General features: G+C 30.4%; 2 protein-coding genes across 4 annotated transcripts; both read left to right on the forward strand.

Annotated features, from left to right (window-relative positions):
* The first annotated feature begins 15,066 nt into the window (after positions 1-15,066).
* LOC149492615 (protein IWS1 homolog 1-like) lies at positions 15,067-18,430 on the forward strand. Of its 2 annotated transcripts, none has more exons than XM_089716067.1 (9): positions 15,067-15,489; positions 16,186-16,305; positions 16,595-16,815; positions 16,936-16,969; positions 17,265-17,327; positions 17,427-17,504; positions 17,709-17,797; positions 17,914-17,976; positions 18,098-18,430. In XM_089716067.1, the coding sequence occupies exons 1-9, from the start codon at positions 15,181-15,183 to the stop codon at positions 18,279-18,281; spliced, it is 1,161 nt and encodes a 386-aa protein (XP_089572193.1). In that variant the 5' UTR covers positions 15,067-15,180; the 3' UTR covers positions 18,282-18,430. The 2 variants fall into 2 exon arrangements, with proteins under 2 accessions (XP_089572193.1, XP_089572192.1); XM_089716066.1 differs by having other exon boundaries at positions 15,068-15,489; positions 16,936-17,065.
* Positions 18,431-23,157: 4,727 nt separating this feature from the next.
* Positions 23,158-26,530, forward strand: LOC110008588 (protein IWS1 homolog 1). 2 transcript variants are annotated; one of them, XM_089716084.1, is made up of 9 exons: positions 23,158-23,535; positions 24,223-24,342; positions 24,632-24,852; positions 24,944-25,073; positions 25,271-25,333; positions 25,433-25,510; positions 25,716-25,804; positions 25,921-25,983; positions 26,104-26,530. In XM_089716084.1, the coding sequence occupies exons 1-9, from the start codon at positions 23,248-23,250 to the stop codon at positions 26,285-26,287; spliced, it is 1,236 nt and encodes a 411-aa protein (XP_089572210.1). In that variant the 5' UTR covers positions 23,158-23,247; the 3' UTR covers positions 26,288-26,530. The 2 variants fall into 2 exon arrangements, with proteins under 2 accessions (XP_089572210.1, XP_089572211.1); XM_089716085.1 differs by having other exon boundaries at positions 24,944-24,977.
* The last annotated feature ends 354 nt before the right edge of the window (positions 26,531-26,884 follow it).

A 26,884-nucleotide genomic window follows, 5' to 3' on the forward strand; every position in this document is an offset into this window, starting at 1 on the left:
AAATTATCGAGAATTTCAAAGGCCACAAAAACATTATCTTGGATTAATCTCCCCGAAACAAAGGTGGATTGACTATCCGAGATAGTATAGGGTAACGCAAGATTAAGTCTATTTGCTAGAACTTTGGAAATAATTTTATATAGGACATTACAAGGGGCAATTGGCATAAGACTCAAGCTATTGTTTTTGGGAATTAAAACAACCAATGTATCAAAGAGAGAAACCGTAAAAATACCTCTGTCTACCCATTGTTGACAACTGTCTGCAATATGTTTGCCCACCTCACTCCAAAATTTCTAGAAGAAAGCCGAATTTAAACCATCAGGCCCTGACAATTTATCAGGGTACATTTGGAACACAGCATCTTTAAATTCATCATCTCGAAAGGGAGTAATCAACGCTTCATTATCTGCATGGGACACCCTTTTGCGCACTAACCTCATAATCCGGCTTATATCCCCCTCATCTGCTGTGTACAAAGTTTGGTAGTAATCCAAAATAGTTGCATGCATGGCCACTGTGTCTATTTTCTAAGAACCCTCTCGATCCCATAACCCTTCAATCCTATTAGCCTTACGTCTTCCTTTGATATAACCATGAAAAAAATTTAGAATTCCTGTCCCTACAATTCAGCCGATAAAACTTTGCTTGCTACCTTTGCCTTAGTTCCTCTTGCTCTAAGATGGTATTCCATTCCAAATGAATTCTTTCCCGCTCCTCACCTGTTCCAAATTCCTCCCCATGATCAAGGAGTCTTCTTAACAAACCTTTGCATTTGGAATCTCACTGTTTCGCAGCGTGCCCCAAAGTTTCAAAGCTTCAGGGCAATTTTGCTTCTTTTCCATCATAGACGTGCCATTACTCCACCCTTGCATTACTACAGACCATATGTTTTCTTCTAGAAGCCACGCATTATCAAAATGGAACATGAGTGCTCCTACAGCAACAAGAACCTGCTCAGAGTCAAAAAATATAGGTCGATGGTCCAATACAGGGTCTGTTAACGTGTGAACTGTAGAGTCTAGGAACACTGTGAACCAGTCATCTGTCGCCAAGCCCTTATCCAATCGCTTCCTAATCGCAATACGATTCTGTCTCATCTGCATCTAAGTAAACACCGAACCTGTAAAAGGAACCTCCAACAAACCACTATCTTGAATTGCATCCCTAAAACCTTATAGAAGAAAATTCATGTGGACATCACCCCCATCCTTCTCATCCAAACGCAAGATATCATTGAAATCGCCAAGGCATAGCCATGGCTTTGAATCTTTGGCTGCCAGTTCTCGCAGTAAATTCCATGATTGCCTTCTTCTATTCCTCTCTCAACACCCATAAAAGCCTATTACCCTTAACACCCTGGCCCCCTCGTCAATATTACAGTCACAAAATTAGTAGCAAATCTTGTAACTTGAAGCTTCGTGTAATCTTTCCCTAGCATAGCCAAACCTCCCCCAATGCGCAACTGGTCCACAAAAAAGCTATTTTGAAAGCCAATTCTGCTTCGCACCTCCTCAATTCTACTCTCATGCACTTTCGTCTCCATCAAGAAGACCAAATCTGGCCTGCAACTCAAGACTAACTCCTTGAGTACCCGAACTGTTCGAGGCTGGCCTAAACCTCGACAGTTCCAACTTAGGATCTTCATTGCTTTAGGTCGTCCTGCTTAACAGGACCAGCTGATATCTGTGATAAGTTAACTCTAGTTGAATCCTTATTAGCATAAACAACTATAGCAATTTTATTTTGATTCCTAGGTCTTTTTCAAATCATCCAGCCTAGCCAAAGTTTCCTCTTCCATCTGACTTATGCCATCCGCATTGAACCCAAGAGAAGAATGATCTAATTCCATGTTCGTGTTTCGAATAGAATTTTCAGTCGCAACACCCTCCATAAACAGCGCACTATCCAACATTAATCCCTTCCTCCCTTAACCAACTTCTTGTTCTTGTACCGTGACGTCCCTACGGCACCCTGATATTGTCATTCCATTCCATCCTGAGTTCCTCATTTTTCCTATGAGTCTCAGTTCACAAAAGCTATCTGAATGGCCTAGCTTGCCACAAAGAAAGCAGAAGACAGTTATCCTTTCATACCGAAATTGCATAAAGAAAATGTCCCCATTAGACACAATAATCTTCTTTTTCCTACGTAGCAGCTTTCTAGTGTCTAGCCTGACTCGGTTTCGGATAAAACGAAGGTATGAGATTTGCAATATTTCTAGCATCATATTCGACAAATTCCCCTTCGAAATTCCCAAGTAAAATCGCCATAGACTCTGACATAAAACCTTTAGGTATATCATGTACCTGCAACCAGAATTCAACAAACAGAAGAGGTACCGTCAATGGGTCCTCCCCATCCTTAAGTCGATGCCAAAGCAAAAGGTTTCAATTAAAATGCCAAGGCAATCCCTACATAACCCTTTTAATGTCAATCTCGTTGTAAAATCTAAATAGAAATCGTTTTGCCTCCAAGTCCGTTATAGTAACACCTCCCAAAGGGTACCATAAATATGCAAAAGTAACTCTTATTGATTGGAAGTTAATTGTGTTCAAGGTCAGAAACATCCCAACCAAGATCTATTATAACATAGGACAAAATAGGAGATTTTTTTATAACATAGTTCATATATTATAAACTTCTCAATTTACGTACAAAGTAAATTTTAAATATGAGATTAGTATAATATAGATATTATTATAAATATATTATAATAATAGCAGATACAAAAAATTGATATATTAATTAAAAAAATTTAGATTCAAATAAGAAAATAATGCGAACAATTAAAATTATATTATTTTTATTTTTAACTAATAAAATAAAAATTCTTAGCAATATTTTTTCACCCTATAAACTTAGTAAGGGCATTTCTGAGAATCACAATGTTATCCTCCCGTTCATTAGATATATATAATAAGGAATTGCTTGGTGTTAGTATATGAGGTAAGGTGTCTAGAGGGATGGGAACAAGGCAATTGTATCTTTATCAATCTCAATAGACCTTTCCCACTTTTCATGAAAATTTTCCTTAGAAGGCTTTGAGGTTGAGATTGTGCATGCAACATCAAAATAATAAATTATGTACACTATGTATAGTTTTTACAGCTTAATTCGATGCAAAGTGGTATCTATTCACAATATTATGCCCAACAAAGTTAATCGTAGACACTGCTCTTGATTTTTTTTTTTTTCTTTTTTTTACTCGAAGGCAAATCCCCTTAAGCTGCTTTATATATGAATCAAATAGTTTTGACTTTCTTCCCCTCCCTCCCCTTCTCTGTTTAACCATTAATAGTCAAGCAATGCTTAAATTCCATGAAAATTCTATTTGTGATAGATTAGGGTTGGACTTTTGCAATGTGCTTTGCTATTTGTTGTAGCCTCAGAAAGTTGTCTCAGTTCCTAATCCTATATTGTATTGGTATATTAGCCATTTGATATTTTATTCTTAAGTTTAATTTTCCGCATTTTTGGCAATAGGTTGCCATGGCATCAGCTTTCTTACTTTTTGATTTTTTTTTTTTTTTTTTTTTTGAAGTAGGGATTGTTGAGGATGATAGATGGATGTTGGGATTTGATTCTGTCTCAAATTTTCCAAGTATATTTATTTAAAAGAGAAAAATATAAGGCAAGAAAAATGTTATCTATATTACAGGTTCTGGCTTTCATTCTGCTGCTACATGCAAACATGGACAATGCTTTGGCATTATGAGTGGCAATAGCCTATGGCGGAGATGCATGCGAAACGACTAAAAATAGAAACATAAATAAATAAAATCCGTTATTTAAGGTTTTTTCTTTTGAATTTTATGTTAAATTTGTATTAAGGTTATTTACTATATTTTTAAACTGTTTTTCTTTTGTGTGTTTTTTAATTGTATAGTCTCAAGGCGTAAGATTCTTATGGCAATAGGAAAGGTAAATGCAATTTTTATGATTTATGAAAATATTGTAAATTACATATGATGCTAGTCTTTGAGAAAAGAATGAATGAGCAACACTGATTTAAATGAAATTGGGCGAAGCATGAAAAGAAATTTTGAATCAGTAGCTATGCAAAAATGAAATAATATTATTGGTGTTTCTACAAAATTGTTGAATGCTGCTGAAGAGCCTAGACCATACTAGTCAAAATATATATATTTATTCAAGGGAGATGATTTGAAATCTTCTATTCACATCAATAAATAGTTGCTCTATGGAAATTAATTGCACATAAACCAGCTGATATCAATCGGAGGGTGTTATTGCTTTTTGGACGATGATTTCTCTTAAAAAAAATTTTGCTTAAACTTCTTTTAATTTGACTTCAAATAAATCGAAACTCGATAAACATTTTGGTTGTTGAATGCCAATATGAATTTCAAGTAATTAACGAAAATATTATCTCAATCCTTTAAATATTTTTCAGTTTGCTTATTAATTTATTATTGATAGTAGCAAAATGTAGTAATAATCCGGGTAATGAATTCTTCATAATGTATGTTGATATAGTGTCATTAGCCTTTTACGTAGATAGTCCTCTCCTTTATATACACGTTGGAGGTTAGAGTGAGGCACGCGATTATGGGAGCCGGAAATTCGGCATTATTTCTCAGGAGTTTGTCCATATCTCTCAATTCTGTTATGTGGAGAGATCTTCGGAGAGCTTGTGAAATCTTTATCTATCACATGCCCCCCCTCTTTAGTGGGCGATATGACGATACTCTTGCTCGGCTCGCCCAATTATGGTTTCTATATGTCCGGCAATATATATATGTAACACTACATTTTCAACCCCGCAAGGCTAGATAGGAAGTGTCACATTCTGTGCCGGAGGCACATATAGGCTTGCTTATTAGTATAGAACTAGTATCAAATTCTAAAAGTAAATCCAAAACAATTTATTGATTTTTGAAAACATTCAGCAGAAGTCTATAAAATCATAACCTGCTTAAAACAATTCGATTATAAAATTCAGAGAAAATTTAAAACTTTTAAAAACAGTAGTGGTAACCCATCAAACATTTCTGAAACAGTTTAGGCAAACCTTATAGAAAACTGCAAGAGTTTCTTTTGAAAATCCAACTAAGAAAACGAATAAACCAGTTAATAAAACATTAACAAAGTAATAATAAAATTCTCAAAATTCCTTTACAAACATTTAATATTCTAATTCAATGAAACCATTCTCAAGAGAAACCATCCTCAAATCCAACATTAATAAATCCAAAAATATCAAAAGTTCAATCCCAAAATAAGAGTCCAAGTCTATCGGGAAGAAATCAAAAATCCTTAAAGAGTTCAAGAAATTAATAAGAATGAATGTAATGAAATAAATAATTATACAAGCCCCACATAGCAAACTAATGCTCTCATTATTTCAAATCTAACACATGCCACGAGTCTCTAGTATAGACTCATACTCTAGTCTGGAGGTAGAAAATCTTCTTTCTGTACATATGTACTCGAGATCTACAGCAAACAAACTTCAACCTATGTGTGTTAAAAACATCGCAATAAGTATAAAACTCAGTGCTCAACAATATAAATGCATTCACATGGCATAAAGGCATAGTCCATTGAAACCATACCACAACATCAAAATATCTCTATGCAAATACTTATAGTCAAGCCACATCCAAGTTTTGCATCCCAAGAAACCATTTCGATCAATATATAAATAATAACTTGTTTCACAAGGAAACTTATATATATGTCTATCCACATAGCTTGCAGTTCAAGTAATCACATAACAGTGTTAATTTCACATATTTGATACCATTATTATTCATAGTATCATGTACACAAAGGAAACTTGCTACTCAAGTAATCTAATAATATTTTCAATATAAAGCTTTGCATAACAGAAGAATATATCATATTATCTGAGAATCTGTTCATATCTTAAATGTACATATTACATGTATATTGCAGTATCTTGTCGTATCTTGCATTACGATTAATCGTATAAATATTCATGTAAGTAACTTGCATAACAAGTAATCATATATCAACAGTTTTGTAGGTAACTTTTATTGCAAGTAATCAGTCATTACAGTTGTATTAACAATATCATATTCATTAGTCCAAATAATTGGGCCTCAATAGTGACTAAGAAGAAATAAAAGTAGAACAGGTAAAAGAACGGTGTCTGATAACAGTCAAACTAATACTGGCTAGTTAGCCTTTTAACAGTAGATTTAAAAGTCTTTCAGATACAAAGTCAGTAGAGTGCGTCCAATTATCCTGAAAACACCCACATATCTAGCATATGATCATAGCGCAATCCAAGTCAGATATCATAGCATGCTTTATCTTCAGAAACAGATAACTATATTCTAGCAACTACTCAACCAAGACCACAATAAGAGCCCATTAGTTCTTTTTAGATTGATTCAATGTAATTCGATTTCCAGGTAACATCCACATAATCCAAATATCATGTGATACACATAACAAGTAAGCGTACCTGATTGCAACATACTCATTAATCATAGAAGCTAACAAGCTCTATATAAATCCAAAACATTCATTCTCATACATATTTACAAGTATTTATCTCATGTCCATAAGATAGATCGCTCAAGCAATTCAATTGAGATCCTATCAATCAACACACATATTAGCCCAATATTACTCAAGATGTCAATTAAGTAAGCGTACCTAGTGCATAACATTAAGCTTTCCAAAGCATAATACCAAATTGGTATTACCAAGTCGTAAGCACGCACTTATCTCATAATAGTTCATAGGTCAAGCAAGTCAACATCACAATAACAAAGTTCTAGTATGTCATCCAACCACACATTATATTATGCAAGCAAGCATAATATCATACATCAAGTTTAGCTCATGCAATCTGTGAAATCCAAGTCAAACATAGGCATCCTTTAGGGACACAGTTTGGTCAGTCCTAAAGTACTAGGGTACATGCTTCCTTTTTTAAGTTTGATCATACAATTATCTTAAACTAGTAATACAATCACACATTGGTTCATTCAATTGCATATTCAAACATCATCGGCATAAATCCCCTATTAGGCAACCATACTCAATTGCCAATCCTAATCATGTCAATTATCATTAAATGCATGTATGTATGTTTATCTAATTAGTCATCATATAATAAAATATCTTTGCTCATAACATATGAAAGACTAATCAAATCTCACCTTAGCTAAGTTCATTCCAACATGTAATCATGCAACGCATAACATTTGACTTCAATAGAACATTAGGACAATCAATTTCATCAAATCCTAACCAACTAACCAAATTCTTCAATTTGATTTCATAGTCCCATACTAAACCTTAGTTAACTCGATTGCCACATTCAAACTTACATTAAAACCTTCTTAGATCATATTAATAAGTTTAATTAAGTAATAACTCCCAATTAAATTCAATTAATCTCGATTCTTATCTTGTTTATTTTCTTTTGATGTTCATATGAGATTTTAGTCTCAATTAAAGAAGATTCTAAAGAAAATCATATGAAAGATACATTAGGTATGCATTTAGGGTGTTTAGGCATCATTAGAAGGTCAAAAATACAGAGTAACATAGTGAGAGTCAGGGGAGTTCACGGCCAGGTCGTGTTCTCTGACATGGCCATGTCAACAGGCCACGTCTCACAAGTCAGAAGACTACATGGATTGGGCATGTCAGGCAACACGACAGTGTAATCTGGATTTTTCAGTTATGAGATTTCACTCTTTTAAAGCCTTTAAACATGCCAAATCAATTCTTCCTCTTAAGAATCAAACATTTACAATTAAAACTACATTCGAGCAGGCCAAATAAGAGCAAAATCACTCAAAGAAACACTAATATGTCATTCATAACACCAAATTCAATTAATACAATCAATATTCACAAAAACTCCCAAAATATTCTCATGATCAAAATCACACAAACATCACTCAAAGAAATTAAATTAAACATATTCTTGTAGAGCACTAACCTAAAAATTATTCAACAGCAAACTCAATTTGTAACTACGCCTTCCCTTTGCCCTTATCAACCTTAGAAGGTTCACCCTTCTTTATGGACACAAAATCAAAAATAAAATATAACAGAACAACCATCAGAGATTCGAAATCTCCTAACAACACTGACTCCAAAAATATAATCAAATTAGAAAACAACCTAAGGTTTGCAAAATAGAAGCTTACCTTTGATTACAGAATGCCTTCTGTTATCACAGCCTAATTGCACTTTAAACTACTAGCTTCAATCACTATTCTAATATTACTAACTCTCGATTTGTTATTTGATTTCAGATTACAATGGTGGAAGTCATAGAAACGAGCACTTCTTGTTCTCTCTTTTTTTTTTTTTCTTGTGCGTGTGTGTGTGAAGAGGGGCGGCATTCTCTTCTCAAAAGTCGGTGTTGACCACTCTATTAGTTTAGGTTGAAATTTTTTTTTCTTTTTTTATCACGCAAAATGGCCGATAATTAAATAAGCCCATTTAATTAACAAAAACTCATTTAATAAAATATCAGTAAATAAAATGCCAATAAATATTTAAAATTATATTTTAACAAATAATTCCTCTTAATAATAATAATTATCAATAAACCATATTTTGAAAATCAAATCCCAATAATTGATAATAAATACCAAATTAATTATTTTAATGCCTAATAAATAGGGACAAATCATAACGATTTACGAAAAATATTCTAAAATCAATTTAACACCATTTTCAATCCTACTTCTAAATATCTATGTGCAATTAGAGCTATGTCACATTAAATTCCATAACTAGGCTTCCTCAGGCACAACTTCATAATTCGCAATCCAAAAATCATTTAATGCATGAACGATCAAACAAATAACATGCATACATGAATCGCAATCAAGACTCAATAATTATGAAAATAATTAATCTAAATCAAAATTCATACCAAAACCCCAATTAGGCACCAATTAACAATCCAATAAGTTATTATTCATAATTTCAGAAATCAGGGCGTTAAAATACAGCTCTGCACTTTATATTGTATGTCCAAGTGTGCCATCGTCTGCAGTCGTGGGTTAGGTTGAGGAACAATTGGGTCTACTACTAGTGGCCCAATATGGTTTGTAAGTCTTAAAGTAGTTGGCGCTATGAACAAAAGCACGATTTAGCCGCCATTTTAATGACAGTTGTTTTTTTTTTTTCCAATTTGAAAAGAGTTCAAATCCCAGCACATAAGATAACAGAAATCCACTAAGACACCGCATGACAATTCATTCTTTAGTGCACGGAAAATGAACTAATTTTGGGAGGTTTGAGAGGACAGTTTGTAAGTGGTGCCTCTCTAGAAATAGAGTACAACTAATCTATTTTTCAATTAAGGGGAATCCAAATAAAGTAGAACTAATTCACAATTATCGCCGATTTTTTTCTCACTTTGTACAATTTATTCAGAATATGAGCACGGAGTTTTCATCCGTGCTCAGTTACATTATATGATTACATTAAATAATTCTGAGTTAACGAAATTCATGTATATATTTACAAGGTGCAATATCGATATAAAATGGTTTTTCAAAATTATAGTGTAACCATCCAATTGTGTGTCAATATTTTGAATAAATTTACAAATTATCACTCATGTTTGTACTCACATCCAAAAGTGTGAGCACACTCTTAAAAATACTCATTGAAATAAAACATCACATTGTATTATGGAAATTGAGGCTAAGTTCCTGTCTTCGGGCCGATGTGAATTGTCATGTGCTTTTCAAGCCTGATAGGAATCATATGCTTATTAAAAAAGGAGCTACAATATATGGTATAAAATAAATCATGAACTAATTAATTCATCAATAATAATCCAAATTTGGTTAACAAAGACCTTAACTATGAAATATTGATAAAACTTTTCCGTAATTAAAAATGCAGTTGATAATAAATTAATGACAATAATTTCTCTGTCAATAAAAAATTTATCATTAATTTGCCTTTTGTCTATCGTTAAAAGTTTTTATTTCCGTTGTCAAAATGGTCTCGTTATTCAGTCACAATGACTAAAAACAAGAATATGAAACTTTTTCTAATTTAAAATTAATTTGGTCGATAATTTGTGTAGTAATCCATTGTGAAATTTATTTTAAATTCTAAATTGACAGAACGAGAAGAAGATAAAAGAATGAGGAGATGACAGAAAAAAAAAAAAAAAAGAAAAAAGAAAGAAAATGAAGAAGAAAAATATGATAAAATAAATAAATTATATAATAGTGTATCAAATATAGTAAAGAATATAAGAATTGAATTTGATTTCTGGTAATATTTAATTTAAATAAGTAATTAAACCATAAAAGTTTTGTAAAGATAATATGTTTAAACAGTAAAAGTTTATCCCAATCTTATTATGTTATTAAATTTTTTATTTTTTTTTAAATTTATTACAGTAGAATGAAGAAAAATATTTTTAATAATTTATAATACAATTTTTAATTTGAGTGGTTATGAATTAAACTAAAATATATATATTATAATTAGTAAAGCTATTTTACAAGAAATTAACTATCTTTATTATAATTATTCTCAAAAAAAAATATCTTTATTATAATAAATATATTTTTAAATTGGCATAAATAAATCCTGAAATATTAATTAAATTAGAAAAGCTATTTTATTGCATAAGGATTAGCTATCTCATTGAACAATAAATTTTTTTAAACATTCTTTCTTACATATTTGCACGGGTCAGAATATTATTTTCTGTTATTTTTGTGTTTTTGTTTTTATGTCTTTCTTACTTTATCTTACAAATTTTTTCATTTCTATTTTTATTATTGGTGATTTATGTAATTTTATTTAATTTTTTCAATAAATGCTTTGGCTTGAATAAAGCTTTTCAAAGAATTAGATTTGGTCAATAAACCAAGATTTCTTGTACTTTTCTATAATTATATTTGTTTCATTTCATTTATAATGTATTGCGAATTATTATTAGTAAGTATATATAAAAGTAACAATAAGAAGTATAACATTGAGGTAGACAAAAACAAAGGTTAAATTTAATAATGATAAATAATCATCTATTTTAATTGGCTAACAAATAAATAAGAAATTATTATTTATAAAAAATTTTAATCTAATTAATTATACTGGTTTGTTAATTAAATAAAAAAAATTATTATTAGTGTTTAAACTAAATTAGTAATCTTAATATTTTATTATTCAAATTAATATTTTAGCTTCCTGATATTAATTAGCAAACTATGTTATTGCATAGAGAATTAATTACTTTATATTAATCTAAGTTATTAAAAAATTCTAAAAACCACTCAAATAGAACTATTAACGAGGTAATAAAATGAATAAAAAATAAATGACAAATTGATATTTATAACTAACTTATGTTTACTAACTTTTATAGCAGATAATTCTAAAAAATAAATAAATAGTTGAATATACCAAATTAGTTAATGAATTTAATTATTTATAATATTGAATATTATAAATTACGTTAAATCTATAACACATCCTAGCTGCTGTTAGCAATAGTTTCAGTCTGAATTACTCTAAATCTTATAAATTAAATACTAAATTAAGGAAAATATTGTAAGTGATTGTTAATTTCACATTTAATGAACTACTCGACTAAATCCAACCTTAAATAGTAACTCCAGGAACTCTACCTATGGCTTAAGCCATATAATAAAATTTAAAATTAATCAAGAAAAATAGTGATTTAAGAACTTCTAATCAGTATCAACTTCTTAATTTACTTATATCTGATTAGATCTTAATATTAGTTTTTAAAGTCTATTCACTTACTTTTAGTAAAAAATATGTTAATAACTTACTTCATAAAATTTTTAAAATTTAAATAAGAACTTCTAATTATTATCAACTTATAATCTATATTTTTAGCGGCAGTGATCTCTCAACCTCTCTCTCACATACTATCTCTTTTTAAAGGACTGCTTTCAAAATAAAAATACATTAAAAAGACTTCTTTCAGAATAAGAATACTCTCACACACTATCTTTTTTCTTTTTGAAGTAGGGATTGTTGAGGATGATAGATGCATTGATGGGATTTGATTCTTCAAAGTGTATTTTGTTGGTACGGAAATAAGTAAAATATAATCTAAATCAATTGTTTATTTTATTTCAAAGATGATATGAATTCATAGCTTTTCAGATTCAAATTATAATTTGATTATGCAACAAAAAAAAAAAATAAATAAATAATAAAAAGGGTGATCACCGGTAGCCGCCCGTGAAAGAAGAAAAGAGACCTTTTAGGTTTAGGTTTAGAGAAAGAGAGAATCGCTAGGGAATAATAAATATAATATATTTTAAATATAATAAGAATATAATAATTCAATTTGATTTCTTGGCAATTTTAATTTGAGCAAGTAATTAAACGATAAAAGTTAGTAAAAAGAATTATTTTTAAATCATAAAAGTTCATTATAATCCTATTCTATTATTAAATTTTTTTCATTATTTTTTTTAATATACTATAGCAAAATAAAGCTAATTACTTTTAATAATTTCTAATATAATTTTTAGTTTTATTGGCTATAAATCAAACTAAAACTATATATCATAATTATTAAAGTACAAAGAATAAAAAGTAACAATAAGAAGTGTAATATTGGGACGGATAAAAAAATATGGTTGAATTTAATAATGATAAATTACTTCCTATTTTTTATACTTACACGAGGTATTCAGGCTCGTGTTCAATTAATGGTTTACAAACCTAACTAATCCTCTCTTGCTCTTGAAGACAAAGGGATTTGCCTAGGGGAGTTTATATAGTGGATGATCAAATCCATGACCTAAGCCATGATGATCAACCCCATAATTGCTATTTACCACTGAACTACCATCATTCGGGTTACCTCCTATTTTAGTTGGCTAATAAATAAAATAAGAAATTATTATTAACTTTTTGATATATTCAAAATATTAGTCTATATTATGCAAAAATTCAAAACTAACAATATTCATTTAAACGTTACGGTGAACCTCTATTCTTAATTTCAGAGGACATTTCAAAAGGAATAGCGACATAAATGATGCCTATGCATAATAAATTTGTATAGTTTATAAAGTTAGTAGTTATAAGAAGTACATAATTAAATTAAATGAAAAGAATAGGACTACTAATTTTTATCTCAAAAACTTATTATTTATTTAATTATTTAATGCAAATATAAGCAATATAAAATAGGTCAAAATTAATAAAGTAATTTATAAAAAATAAATAACAAGCAAGAAGAATGGGTACAAATAACAAGTATAAATGCATGCAATGCACGTTGGAAAAAAAATAGTTTTATAATAATCTTTAATTAGATTGGTTATATTAGTTTTCCATTTGAATTTAAATATTATTCGATTAAATATATTAAACTAGGAAATATAAAAATAGAAAATTGGAAAATTTTTTATCCTAACCTAAAATAAAAATCAATCAATATATATATATATATATATATATATAAAAGCCGAAATAAAGAGAAATTTTGAGGCCTTGTCTTTGTTCAGCATTTATGTTTCTTTTTTTTATTAAATTTTGAGTTTTTTCTTATTTTTATGTTTTGATTGGTTAATATAATTATTTTTTCAATTTAATATTTAAAATATAAGAATAACAATTTATAACTTTTAAAACCTAATCTAATTCAACTAAAATCTTATCTTATCTTTCAAATTTTTGAACCTAATCTAATGTTTCTAATTTAATTCTGTGTTGCAAACCCATTTATTTTGTAGAATTTTTATTCCAAAGTGTTCCCTCAGTGTGCATTCTATGATAATGAACGGAGATCAATAGAAAAAGGTAGTATAATTTTATTTTTTGGATGAAATTGTTTTTGATTTGTTTATTTTATCCCGTGTAGGATATCTGAGAGAAGATTGCTTTTTCACAAGTACATAATCAATTATTAACTTAGAATTCATATGAAAATACTATATTATAATTAAAGGTACTGTAGTTTTTAAACCTTAAATGATGTAGTAAAATCATTTTCAATTGAAACTCCACCAATCACACTAAATTTATCAAAAGTACCTTATTAATTTGGCAATTGTTCATACATGTAGATGATTTGCTCATATAGAAGTTTTGCTCATACTTTTTGTTTTCTTTTATAAATTTATTAATCAAAAGAGAGATAATTTAGATGGTTAAGTTTTGGAAGTGTCAATCATTTTATAATTGAAAAATTAAAAGCTTTTTAAAATAGTAATGTAATTTAGTAAAAAAAAAATATTAAACAATATATAAATTTTAGCATGCGAAGCACGGAATAACGACTAGTTATTAAATAAAGTTATTTCAGTTAACAAATACAAAGTATATGTAAAAATATTTTAACTCAATTGATAGAAAATATATAAATTTAATTTATATTAATTTGAGTTACTAAAAAAATTTAAAAATAGTTCAAATAAAACTATTAATAAAATACTAAAATGATTAAATAATAAATGATAAATTGATATCTACGACTAACTTAGCTATGTTAGCTAACTCTTATTAATATACAATTCTAAAAAAAAAATAAAAATAATTCAATTAAAAGAATTAAAAAATCAATGGTCATTATTTAAATTGATCATTGTATTTTCAATAATTGAACATAAGATGTATGAGTAATTCTTTGGCTATAGGGTTTATAATTATTAAACATCAAAGATTTTTCTTCTTATCATTTTACTTCTTAATCTTAAAGATACTATTTTATTTTTCTTTGGCTATAGGGTTTATGATTATTTTTACTTTCTATATTGTTTCAATCATAAAGTTTTATTTTTCAATCCATTTTATTTTCTTTACAATATTTATTCATTTTGTCCACATACATATTATAATATTTATAGTAAATTATTGAATAAAAAACACCTAATTGATATATTTATTTTTTTACTCAATAATTTATTATCATTGTTATTATATTATATATATAAAAAACCAATCAATTATATTTAGCAAAACAATAAAAAAAATGGATAAGTATTACGGGTCTAAAATTAAATGGAGACCTTTGATAAAATATAAATATTCCTAATCTATACACTGACTTGAGGTTCAAGACACCCTATATATATAACATTATTCCTGAAAGAACGCACGGATCAACTTAAGCTTGTAAAGTAAACGTGAAATACAACTCTCTTCGCTGATATCATAGAGGCTATCATACAATCTGACGGGAGCAATTGTGTGATGGGGGAAAAGGGTAGTTTTGTGGTGCCTGAGTTGGCCGTTGAGGATGAAGAAGAGGGTTTTGGGAGGGAGTATGCGACGGAAGGGAAAAAGAGAAAGAAATTGGTGAAGGAAGGGGCTGGAAGTAGTGGGAAGGAGAGGAAGAAGGTTAGCAAGGGAGAGAAGAAGTATGGAATTAGTGTGGGGGAGGAGGAAAGTCATTCAAAATCAGGATTGATGAAGAAGGGAATGTATTCAGAGAAGCTGGCCGGAAAGGAAGATGGTGAGGTCAAGGAGATGTGGGATACTATTGCTGGCGGTGATTCTGAGGTTTTAAGCTTTCTTTTTTTCCTTTTCTTTTCTTTTTTTTTTTTTGTCGGTTGGCTTAATTTACATCTGATACTTTGAATGCCGTTGATTTTGTTTGTTACCCATTTGATGTTCTCTTAGTGCCTATGGTGGTGACTGATGAATAGTAAATTAATAGAAATTGGTGTTAGTTTGTAGAGAGAGGATTTTCTTCCTTGGTTAGAATTCCTGTTGCTAATCTTGTTCGTATCCTAATTTGGGTATGTGGAATCAATTGTTTGCTTTCAATATCATTTGAGCGTATGGACTTTTAATATTGGAGTTAAGTAACTAGTATTTCTTTGTATAAGGCAAATTGGAGATCCTTGTACTTTTGCTATTTGGTATTTTTATGAGTTGAGGTCTGTTTGGTAGATTTATATGAAAGTTTACATTTGGATCTGCATATTCTGAACTGTTTAATTTTCCTGTTCTGTTTATTTGCTCATTAAAGTTTTACATTGGTTTATATTTTGTATCAATGTCAAACTTCTGTGTTACAAATATTTGATTACATGTTTAGTTGTTACAAATATTTGGTAACTTAAGCATTACTATGCTTAAGTTCAACCCTCACTGCCTTATTTTTGAAGGCTGTTATAGATCTTTCTTGAGAACATCCTGTTGGTTCATTATCATTATTAAAGATTAATCTAACTATGATTTTGCTTGTAATAGGATGATCAAGAGGGTCACAGGAATGTAGAAGATGACAACTTCATAGATGACAGTGCTTTAGATCCTGCTGATCGATATGTGAGTGACAATGAACCACGCTGTCCCGGTGATGCTCCTCAGGTTAGTATTTCATTGTTTTCTATTTGCCGACCTTCCATTTCATGTTAGTCTTTATTTTCCCTCTTGATTTAATAATACTATGCGAACTTCATCTATTGCGCCTTACTATTGAAGCCCTTGGCAATCCTACATTTGTTTTTTCTCATACATTCTCACAGTTGATTCAAGTGTCTGATGCTGCATCTTCTGAACTATCTATTAAAATATCTGGTTCTTGCACTACTTATTTATTTTGGTGTCTATTAAGTTCTTGACTTTTAAATCTTGTTTTGATTTCTGCTGTTTCCAGGCTGAAGAGGGTGAGGAAGATGATGAAATAAAACAGCTTTTCAAAATGGGTAAGAAAAAGAAGAATAATGAGAAAAGTCCTGCAGAAATAGCGCTGTTAGTTGAGAATGTCATGGCTGAGCTTGAGGTAACTGCTGAAGAGGATGCAGAATTAAATAGACGGGGAAAACCTGCCATCAATAAACTTAAAAAGTCACCACTTCTTACTGAGGTTCTCTCAAAGTAAGTTGGTTTCTGCCCCAAGTGTGTTTGGTCTGTTTTTGCGGGGAAAACCTGCCATCAATAAACTTAAAAAGTCACCAATTCATAATTCTTCTGTTCTTTTCAATTATTCTGGTGCAGGAAGCAGCTCCAGCAGGAATTCATAGATCATGGGGTACTAACTCTTTTAAAAAATTGGCTTGAACCCCTTCCAGATGGAAGTTTGCCTAATATAAATATACGTGCAGCAATTTTGACGATTTTGACTGACGTATGTAGATGTCCCTTACTATTGCTTCTTTTTTTTTTTTTTTTTTTTTGTTTAATTTGGCTCTGATTGGGGTTCTAACTCGTAGAGACCTGACAGTCATGGAGATGATCCCCGTACCATTGAGCCAAAACTCATTAGTACTATTTGATTCTGTGGAAACATTTTTTTCTAGCCTGAAATGCTTCCTTTTTCCATGCAGTTTCCAATTGATCTGGAACAGTATGATAGAAGAGAGCAATTGAAGAAAAGTGGTCTTGCAAAGGTTAATCTTGTTGTGCACCAATATGTTTATTATTTAACTCTTTGTTTGCAATTTTTTAACTGGGCAAAAACTTGATCAGTCCAATATGTCTTTGTATAGGTGATTATGTTCTTATCAAAATCTGACGAGGAAACCAGATCCAACAGAAAACTTGCTAAGGATTTGGTTGATAAATGGGTAATGCTATCCGACTTTCAACTCTTGGTTTACTAAATTGTTTACCCTGCCTTTCTCCTAAAGTCTGCATTCATTTTGCTAGTGAAAAGTCATAAGTTGCATATTTCCCTGTTTTAGGAGTTAAAACCTTGGGTTATACTTATGTTGAACATTTTTTTTGTTGGAAATATTAACTTTTACTTGTACTTTCGAAAACAAATACAGAGTCGACCCATATTTGATAAGAGTACGAGGTTTGAAGATATGAGAAACATTAATGATGATCGGGCCTTCCGAAGGCCAACAATAAGGAGGTACTTTCTTGCTATCTCTATATTGTCAATTTTTCTATATGCCTAATATGTAAGTTTGTAATTGTGTTTTGATATTGATTTTTCTCTATTTGGATTTCTCTGTGATTCCTTGGCAGGCCAGTGAATAATTCTACATTGATGGAATGTACAGATGGTGATCTGGATTTGGATATTTCAAGGTAAGTTTAATGGAAGACAAAATCTTGTATTTTTCCATACATCCATTCTTCCAATGCTGTTTCCACGTTTCACAGTATACTCATGATGCTCAATCTTATTTTTTATTTTTTTTTTTAAAAGGAAACGAAGATCTGGCCAATCATCTTTAAGGCAACGTGCTTCTAGGCCACAAGCAACTCCACTGGACTTTGTAGTGCGCCCTCAGTCTAAGATTGACCCTGAAGAAATTAGAGCCCGTGCTAAACAAGTACTCCGGACACAGGAAAGGAAAAGGAAGTTAAAGAGGAAATTGTGTATTACCTGAATATTATATTATTATAGATTATAATTACGTGACAGAAATTTGATTTTATTAATGATAGAGCATATATTTAGTGACCAAAAGATAATTAATCAGCGATCGAGTTGTATAAAAAAATGTTATGTATAAAAAGAAATTACAGTTACTCTCAATAGGAGAAGGCAAGTTCCTAACCAGATCTTAAAAATCCCAAATCGACATGTTATTTTAAAGACAGAATTGGAATGAACTAAGAATTTGAGCTTCATATCAAGATTTATGTAGATCATGTAATCCATGATAGAAGAAATCTTTCTAGTTTTTTGGCTAGCTAGATCAATGATCGAATAAATCTTTCTAGTTTTTTGGCTAGTTACGGTCTCACAAGAAGCCGGATTATCCTAATTGGATGTCATGATGGGTTAGATATGAACAATTAGGAGGAAGGGTTGAAAATAGAAAACTATCAATTTTGAAAAGGAAAAAAGATAATAGATTGAAGAAATGTTGCTAGTTTTTTTGGCTAGCTAGAAAGGAACAACTAGGAGGAAGGGTCGAAAATAGAAAAATTATTGGTTTTGAAAAGAAAAAAAGGAGAAGGGATGAAGTACTAAGATGTGTGTCTAAAGTCATTATTTATAATAGACAAAAAAGGAAAGCCCCAAAACAAACATTGTTAAAGGCATGACCTTATGAGTAATTTGATGTGTCCCTTGGACAATCCTGTGGCACTTAACCGTGCACATAGAACTTTAAAACTAATAAAGCAGAAGATTTCAAAAGTAATAAAGCCCACGTGTAGGGGGCATTGTTGATTCACTTTAAAACTAATAAAGCAGAAGACTTCAAAAGTAATAAAGCCCACGTGTAGGGGGCATCGTTGATTCTAGCCCTCAAAACTAGGCTTAAACAAGAGGCTTGAATTGGCAAAGTTTAAAAAGAATTATTATATAATTAAGATAGTGCCAAGAGGGCCATTTGGCCTCCTAAAACCCATAAATTGTAAAAATTGCTTTAAGGACATTTTTGGATTTTTATATATAGTTTTTAAAAGGAGCAACTTGCTTGGAGGTCACTGCTAGGACCCTATAAATAGGAAAAGCAAATGTTGTAGTTGTAGCGAATCTTTACAAACAAACCAAATTGCTTAATTATGTTCAAGTTACCTTTAACTCCCTTTTTTTTTCCAACCTTCTTAGTTCTTATATTTCTCTTTTATCCTTTTCATGTTTGTTTTTCCCTTCCAAACTCTTCTTATTCTCATTTTTTTTTTTTTTGGGACTAAATGGACACTGTCCGGTTTATCCAATCTATCCCTAGACACTCCTAATATATGCAGGCCCAATGGACTCATGATAATTTTATAAAATAATAATTTTGAAAAAAAATTATTAAGGAAATAGATCGTTATATATTTACATTTCATGTATACATTTTTTTTTTTTTTTTTTGGGTTAGATATATATATTTCTTTAACAAAGTTGATGAGTATATCTACCACTTTTAAATGTATTGTATATTGGTTGATGTATTACATTTTAACTGAAAAAGGTATATGTCTCTAACAAGGATCTCAATATTTAATTTCTCAACAAATAAAGTAAATGATGAGTTACTTGTTGTCAATTCAAGTAAAGAATTTAATTACAAAAATAAAAATTCAATAATTTACTTAAGAAAAAAGTAATTTTTTTGTTTTCTATTTTCGATTTTCTTAAAAAATTACAGTATTATTTTTTAAGTAAAAAATTTAACAATATATTAAGTTATTAAAGAAGGAAAACTAGTTTATGCTTTAGAAAATTGGAGATTGTCTTCATTTATAAGGAAGGAAACATTATTGTAGCTTACAACTAAGATTAAGGTTGTTAAATTATAACGACACATAGCACATCGATATTCATTTCAAAAAACTATATTCCATAGAGTGACTTTAGCATATATAAAATAAAATGACCTGGGGAAAGGTACTATATTTTACCCTTATAGTGTAATAGTAATAAACATTCACAATATTGTTTACAATTTAAAATTTGTATTTTATAATATTTTATTTAAAAACTGGGAAAAATTTTAAATTGAGGGGTGCAATAAGAAGAGCTAACTTGACCCTGCACCCAAAAATTTATGAAATCTCTTGAAGGAGTTGGAAGATGTTCTTAAACAAGAATAGCTTTTTTGGTTTCAAAAGTCTAGAGAAGAGTGGAATGTTTCAGGTAACAAGAATACTATGTTCTACCATCTTTCGGTTATGGTGCGAAAATCAAAGCTTACTATTCATCGGTTTAAAGATGGGGATGGGAATTGGATGTCTAATAATGTGAACCTGAAGTCGATGGGTTGGACCTTCTTCTTGCAGTTATACTCGAAGGATTCTCTTCCTGATTTTTCAGTTCTGTGGTCTGGCCGATTCCCATCCATTCCTTCCACAGCTTTGTATTCGCTTAATGCTGCCTTTATAGCAGATGAAATATATCTAGCGCTCAATTCTATGGCTCCTTTTAAGTCGCTTGGTAGTGATAGGTGTTGGCTCAAGGGTCAATTTTATCTTGAGATTTTGATGATTATGCAAAACAAATAAATTTAATATTCTTGTGTGTGCTAATATTATTTTATGCAGATTTCAAATATGAAAATTGCTAAAGAAGGCAAGTTCCTATAAATACAAGATTCTTTGAAGACAATGAAGATTATTGAAGATTTTTTTTTTAGTATCTTAGGGTATATTGTAGGATAGAGAGAACATTCTTTTATAATTACAAAAATATTTTTTCTCTCAAAAATCATTTTCGAAAATTACTTTAAAAATAAAAGTCAAATCTTGATCTTTTTAAATTTACTTACCTAAATGAAAAAGATTTTGGCTCAATTATATTTGGCAACAAATAAATAAATATTTGAAAAAGATTTACATATCTTTTATTGTCAGAAATTACCTTATATAAAGAAAGTCAAATCTTTTCTTTATTCTACTTACCTAAATGAAAAAGATTTTGACTTAAATATTTTTGATAACAAATAATTGAGTATTTACAAAAGATTCTTATATCTTTTTATCTTTGGAAAGTCTAAATACTCTTTAAAGCTAAAGATCAACGCTTTCTAAAAATGTGATCTTCATTTCTCCTATAAATGATGTTTTTCTTCTTTTGAAAACGTAGAGGTTTTTATAAGAGTAAGAGTCCATTGATTAAAAGTTTTAAATCTCTCAAAGCTCTCTCTTAAAACCTTCTTATTTCTTTTCGTCTATTTGCTTCAAGAAATATTTTTAAGAGAAAAGAAAATTTAATAAAAATATTTTTTGAAGAACAGTTCTGAACTTTAATTATCTTTTCTAAATCTGTTTTCCGTTCTTCCCATGCTTATAATTGCATTTCTTTCTGTCTATACAGATTTTGTAATCTATTGTAGATTAGAGGTTTTTAAATGAAAAACTTTTGTGTAATAGCTTAGGTGAAAAGCTATAGTGTAATAGGTTATCAAGCGACCTTCTCTTTGTCTAAGATTCTAATGTCTTGATGAGTTTCTGTTCTCTGCAACAACAGAGAGGGTTGAGATTGACTAGAACCTTTGAAAAATCTAATGGGACAAAAGTTAGATCTAGGTGTTGATCTATTTCCTTGAAAGTTGTTTGTCTCTTACCCTTGAAAAGAGATAATATAGTGGAGGATCTTAAGATGAGTCTTGGGGAGTGGATGTAGGTGAGTTAGTGTCGGACACTATAAATCTCTGTGTTTATCTTCTTTTATTTTCTGAAGTTCTGCTTGATTATATTCTATTTACATAACTATTAATCTTTTTAGAAATGCAAAGTTGTTAATGAATTTCTGTTTCTAAACGCAAATAAGTTTTAGAAAATATATAACGACTAGTTATTACAAAAAGTTAAAATTTCAGTTAACAAACACGAAGTATATGTCAAAATATTTTAACTCAATTCATAGAAAATATATAAATTTAATCTATATTAATTTGAGTTACTAAAAATTTTAAAAATAGTTCAAATAAAACTATTAATAAAATACTAAAATGATTAAATAATAAATGATAAATTGATATCTATGACTGATTGAGCTATGTTACCTAACTCTTATTAATATACAATTCTAAAAAATAATAAAAATAATTCAATTAAAATAACTAAAAGATCAATGCTTATTATTTAAATTGATCATTGTATTTTCAATAGTTGAACATAATACGTATTAGTAATATCTTAGTTATGAATAATTTATGAATTATGATATAATTCAATTAGAAATCTTATTAAAATACTAATTTATTATAGATTACCAACATAAATGTTTAATACTTATAGAAAAAATCACTATAACAATTTTATTTTTCTTTGGCTATACGATTTATAATTATTAAACATCAAAGATTTTTCTTCTTATCATTTTACTTCTTAATCTTAAAGATACTATTTTATTTTTCTTTGGCTATAGGGTTTATGATTATTTTTACTTTCTATATTGTTTCAATCATAAAGTTTTATTTTTCAATCCATTTTATTTTCTTTACAATATTTATTCATTTTGTCCACATACATATTATAATATTTATAGTAAATTATTGAATAAAAAACACCTAATTGATATATTTATTTTTTTACTCAATAATTTATTATCATTGTTATTATATTATATATAAAAAAAACCAATCAATTATATTTAGCAAAACAATAAAAAAAATGGATAAGTATTACGGGTCTAAAATTAAATGGAGACCTTTGATAAAATATAAATATTTATTAGGGATTTAATGATAATTTTTATGTGAGTCTTGAATAATTATAGGGATTAATATTGATATTTACCGTAGAATCCTAATCTATACACTGACTTGAGGTTCAAGACACCCTATATATATAACATTATTCCTGAAAGAACGCACGGATCAACTTAAGCTTGTAAAGTAAACGTGAAATACAACTCTCTTCGCTGATATCATAGAGGCTGTCACACAATCTGACCGGAGCAATTGTGTGATGGGGGAAAAGGGTAGTTTTGTGGTGCCTGAGTTGGCCGTTGAGGATGAAGAAGAGGGTTTTGGGAGGAAGTATGCGACGGAAGGGAAAAAGAGAAAGAAGGTTAGTGGGAAGGAGAGGAAGAAGGTTAGCAAGGGAGAGAAGAAGTATGGAATTAGTGGGGGGGAGGAGGGAAGTCATTCAAAATCAGGATTGATGAAGAAGGGAATGTATTCAGAGAAGCTGGCCGGAAAGGAAGATGGTGAGGTCAAGGGGATGTGGGATACTATTGCTGGCGGTGATTCTGAGGTTTTAAGCTTTCTTTTTTTACTTTTCTTTCTTTTTTTTTTTTTTTTTTGTCGGTTGGCTTAATTTACATCTGATACTTTGTATGCCGTTGATTTTGTTTGTTACCCATTTGATGTTCTCTTAGTGCCTATGGTGGTGACTGATGAATAGTAAATTAATAGAAATTGGTGTTAGTTCGTAGAGAGAGGATTTTCTTCCTTGGTTAGAATTCCTGTTGCCAATCTTGTTCTTATCCTTTAATTAAATTGTTTGCTTTCAATGTCATTTGAGCGTATGGACTTTTAATATTGGAGTTAAGTAACTAGTATTTCTTTGTATAAGGCAAATTGGAGATCCTTGTACTTCTGCTATTTGGTATTTTTATGAGTTGAGGTCTGTTTGGTAGATTTATATGAAAGTTTACATTTGGATCTGCATATTCTGAACTGTTTAATTTTCCTGTTCTGTTTATTTGCTCATTAAAGTTTTACATTGGTTTATATTTTGTATCAATGTCAAACTTCTGTGTTACAAATATTTGATTACATGTTTAGTTGTTATGATTGTTTATGCATTACTATGCTTAAGTTCAACCCTCACTGCCTTATTTTTGAAGGCTGTGAGATTTTATAGATCTTTCTTGAGAACATCCTGTTGGTTCATTATCATTATTAAAGATTAATCTAACTATGATTTTGCTTGTAATAGGATGATCAAGAGGGTCACAGGAATGTAGAAGATGACAACTTCATAGATGACAGTGCTTTAGATCCTGCTGATCGATATGTGAGTGACAATGAACCAAGCTGTCCCGGTGATGCTCCTCAGGTTAGTATTTCATTGTTTTCTATTTGCCGACCTTCCATTTCATGTTAGTCTTTATTTTCCCTCTTGATTTAATAATACTATGCGAACTTCATCTATTGCGCCTTACTATTGAAGCCCTTGGCAATCCTACATTTGTTTTTTCTCATACATTCTCACAGTTGATTCAAGTGTCTGATGCTGCATCTTCTGAACTATCTATTAAAATATCTGGTTCTTGCACTACTTATTTATTTTGGTGTCTATTAAGTTCTTGACTTTTAAATCTTGTTTTGATTTCTGCTGTTGCCAGGCTGAGGAGGGTGAGGAAGATGATGAAATAAAACAGCTTTTCAAAATGGGTAAGAAAAAGAAGAAGAATGAGAAAAGTCCTGCAGAAATAGCGCTGTTAGTTGAGAATGTCATGGCTGAGCTTGAGGTAACAGCTGAAGAGGATGCAGAATTAAATAGACGGGGAAAACCTGCCATCAATAAACTTAAAAAGTCACCACTTCTTACTGAGGTTCTCTCAAAGTAAGTTGGTTTCTGCCACAAGTGTGTTTGGTCTGTTTTTGCTTCCATGGAATTCATAATTCTTCTGTTCTTTTCAATTATTCTGGTGCAGGAAGCAGCTCCAGCAGGAATTCATAGATCATGGGGTACTAACTCTTTTAAAAAATTGGCTTGAACCCCTTCCAGATGGAAGTTTGCCTAATATAAATATACGTGCAGCAATTTTGACGATTTTGACTGACGTATGTAGATGTCCCTTACTATTGCTTCTTTTTTTTTTTTTTTTTTTTGTTTAATTTGGCTCTGATTGGGGTTCTAACTCATAGAGTCCTGACAGTCATGGAGATGATCCCCGTACCATTGAGCCAAAACTCATTAGTACTATTTGATTATGTGGAAACATTTTTTCTAGCCTGAAATGCTTCCTTTTTCCATGCAGTTTCCAATTGATCTGGAACAGTATGATAGAAGAGAGCAATTGAAGAAAAGTGGTCTTGCAAAGGTTAATCTTGTTGTGCACCAATATGTTTATTATTTAACTCTTTGTTTGCAATTTTTTAACTGGGCAAAAACTTGATCAGTCCAATATGTCTTTGTATAGGTGATTATGTTCTTATCAAAATCTGACGAGGAAACCAGATCCAACAGAAAACTTGCTAAGGATTTGGTTGATAAATGGGTAATGCTATCCGACTTTCAACTCTTGGCTTACTAAATTGTTTACCCTGCCTTTCTTCTAAAGTCTGCATTCATTTTGCTAGTGAAAAGTCATAAGTGGCATATTTTCCTGTTTTAGGAGTTAAAACCTTGGGTTATACTTATGTTGAACATTTTTTTTTGTTGGAAATATTAACTTTTACTTGTACTTTTGAAAACAAATACAGAGTCGACCCATATTTGATAAGAGTACGAGGTTTGAGGACATGAGAAACATTAATGATGATCGGGCCTTCCGAAGGCCAACAATAAGGAGGTACTTTCTTGTTGTCCCTGTATTGTCAATTTTTCTATATGCCTAATATGTAAGTTTGTATTTGTGTTTTGATATTGATTTTTCTCTATTTGGATTTCTCTGTGATTCCTTGGCAGGCCAGTGAATAATTCTACATGGATGGAATGTACGGATGGTGATCTAGATTTGGATATTTCAAGGTAAGTTTAATGGAAGACAAATTCTTGTATTTTTCCATACATCCATTCTTCCAATGCTATTTTCACGTTTCACAGTATACTCATGATGTTCAATTTTATTTATTTATTTTTCTTTAAAAGGGAACGAAGATCTGGCCAATCATCTTCAAGGCAACGTGCTTCTAGGCCAGAAGCAACTCCATTGGAATTTGTTGTGCGCCCTCAGTCTAAGATTGACCCTGAAGAAATTAGAGCCCGTGCTAAACAAGTACTCCAAACAAAGGAAAGGAAAAAGAAGTTAAAGAGGAAATTGTGTATTACCTGAATATTATATTATTATAGATTATAATTACGTGACAGAAATTTGATTTTATTAATGATAGAGCATATAATTAGTGACCAAAAGATAATTAATCAGGGATCGAGTTGTATAAAAAAATGTTATGTATAAAAAGAAATTACAGTTACTCTCAATAGGAGAAGGCAAGTTCCTAACCAGATCTTAAAATCCCAAATCGACATGTTATTTTCAAGACAAAATTGGAATGGACTAAGAATTTGAGCTTCATATTGAGATTCATGTAGATCATGTAATCGATGATAGAAGAAATCTTCCTAGTTTTTTGGCTAGGTAGGGCCTCACAAGAAGCCGGATTATCCTAACTGGATGCCATGATGGGTCAGATATGAACAATTAGGAGGAAGGGTTCAAAATAGAAAATTATTAGTTTTGAAAAGGAAAAATGATAATCGATGATCGAAGAAATGTTTCTAGTTTTTTTGGCTAACTAGGGCCTCACAAGAAGCCGGATTATCCTAACTAGATGCCATGATGGGTTAGATAGGAACAACTAGGAGGAAGGGTCGAAAGTAGAAAAATTGTCGGTTTCGAAAAGGAAAGAAAAGGAGAAGCGATGAAGTA

The sequence above is a fragment of the Jatropha curcas genome, chromosome 11 (assembly GCF_041381405.1).
Source record: "Jatropha curcas cultivar XTBG-Jc1 chromosome 11, XTBG_Jcur_1.0, whole genome shotgun sequence".
NCBI classification, from domain to species: domain Eukaryota; kingdom Viridiplantae; phylum Streptophyta; class Magnoliopsida; order Malpighiales; family Euphorbiaceae; genus Jatropha; species Jatropha curcas.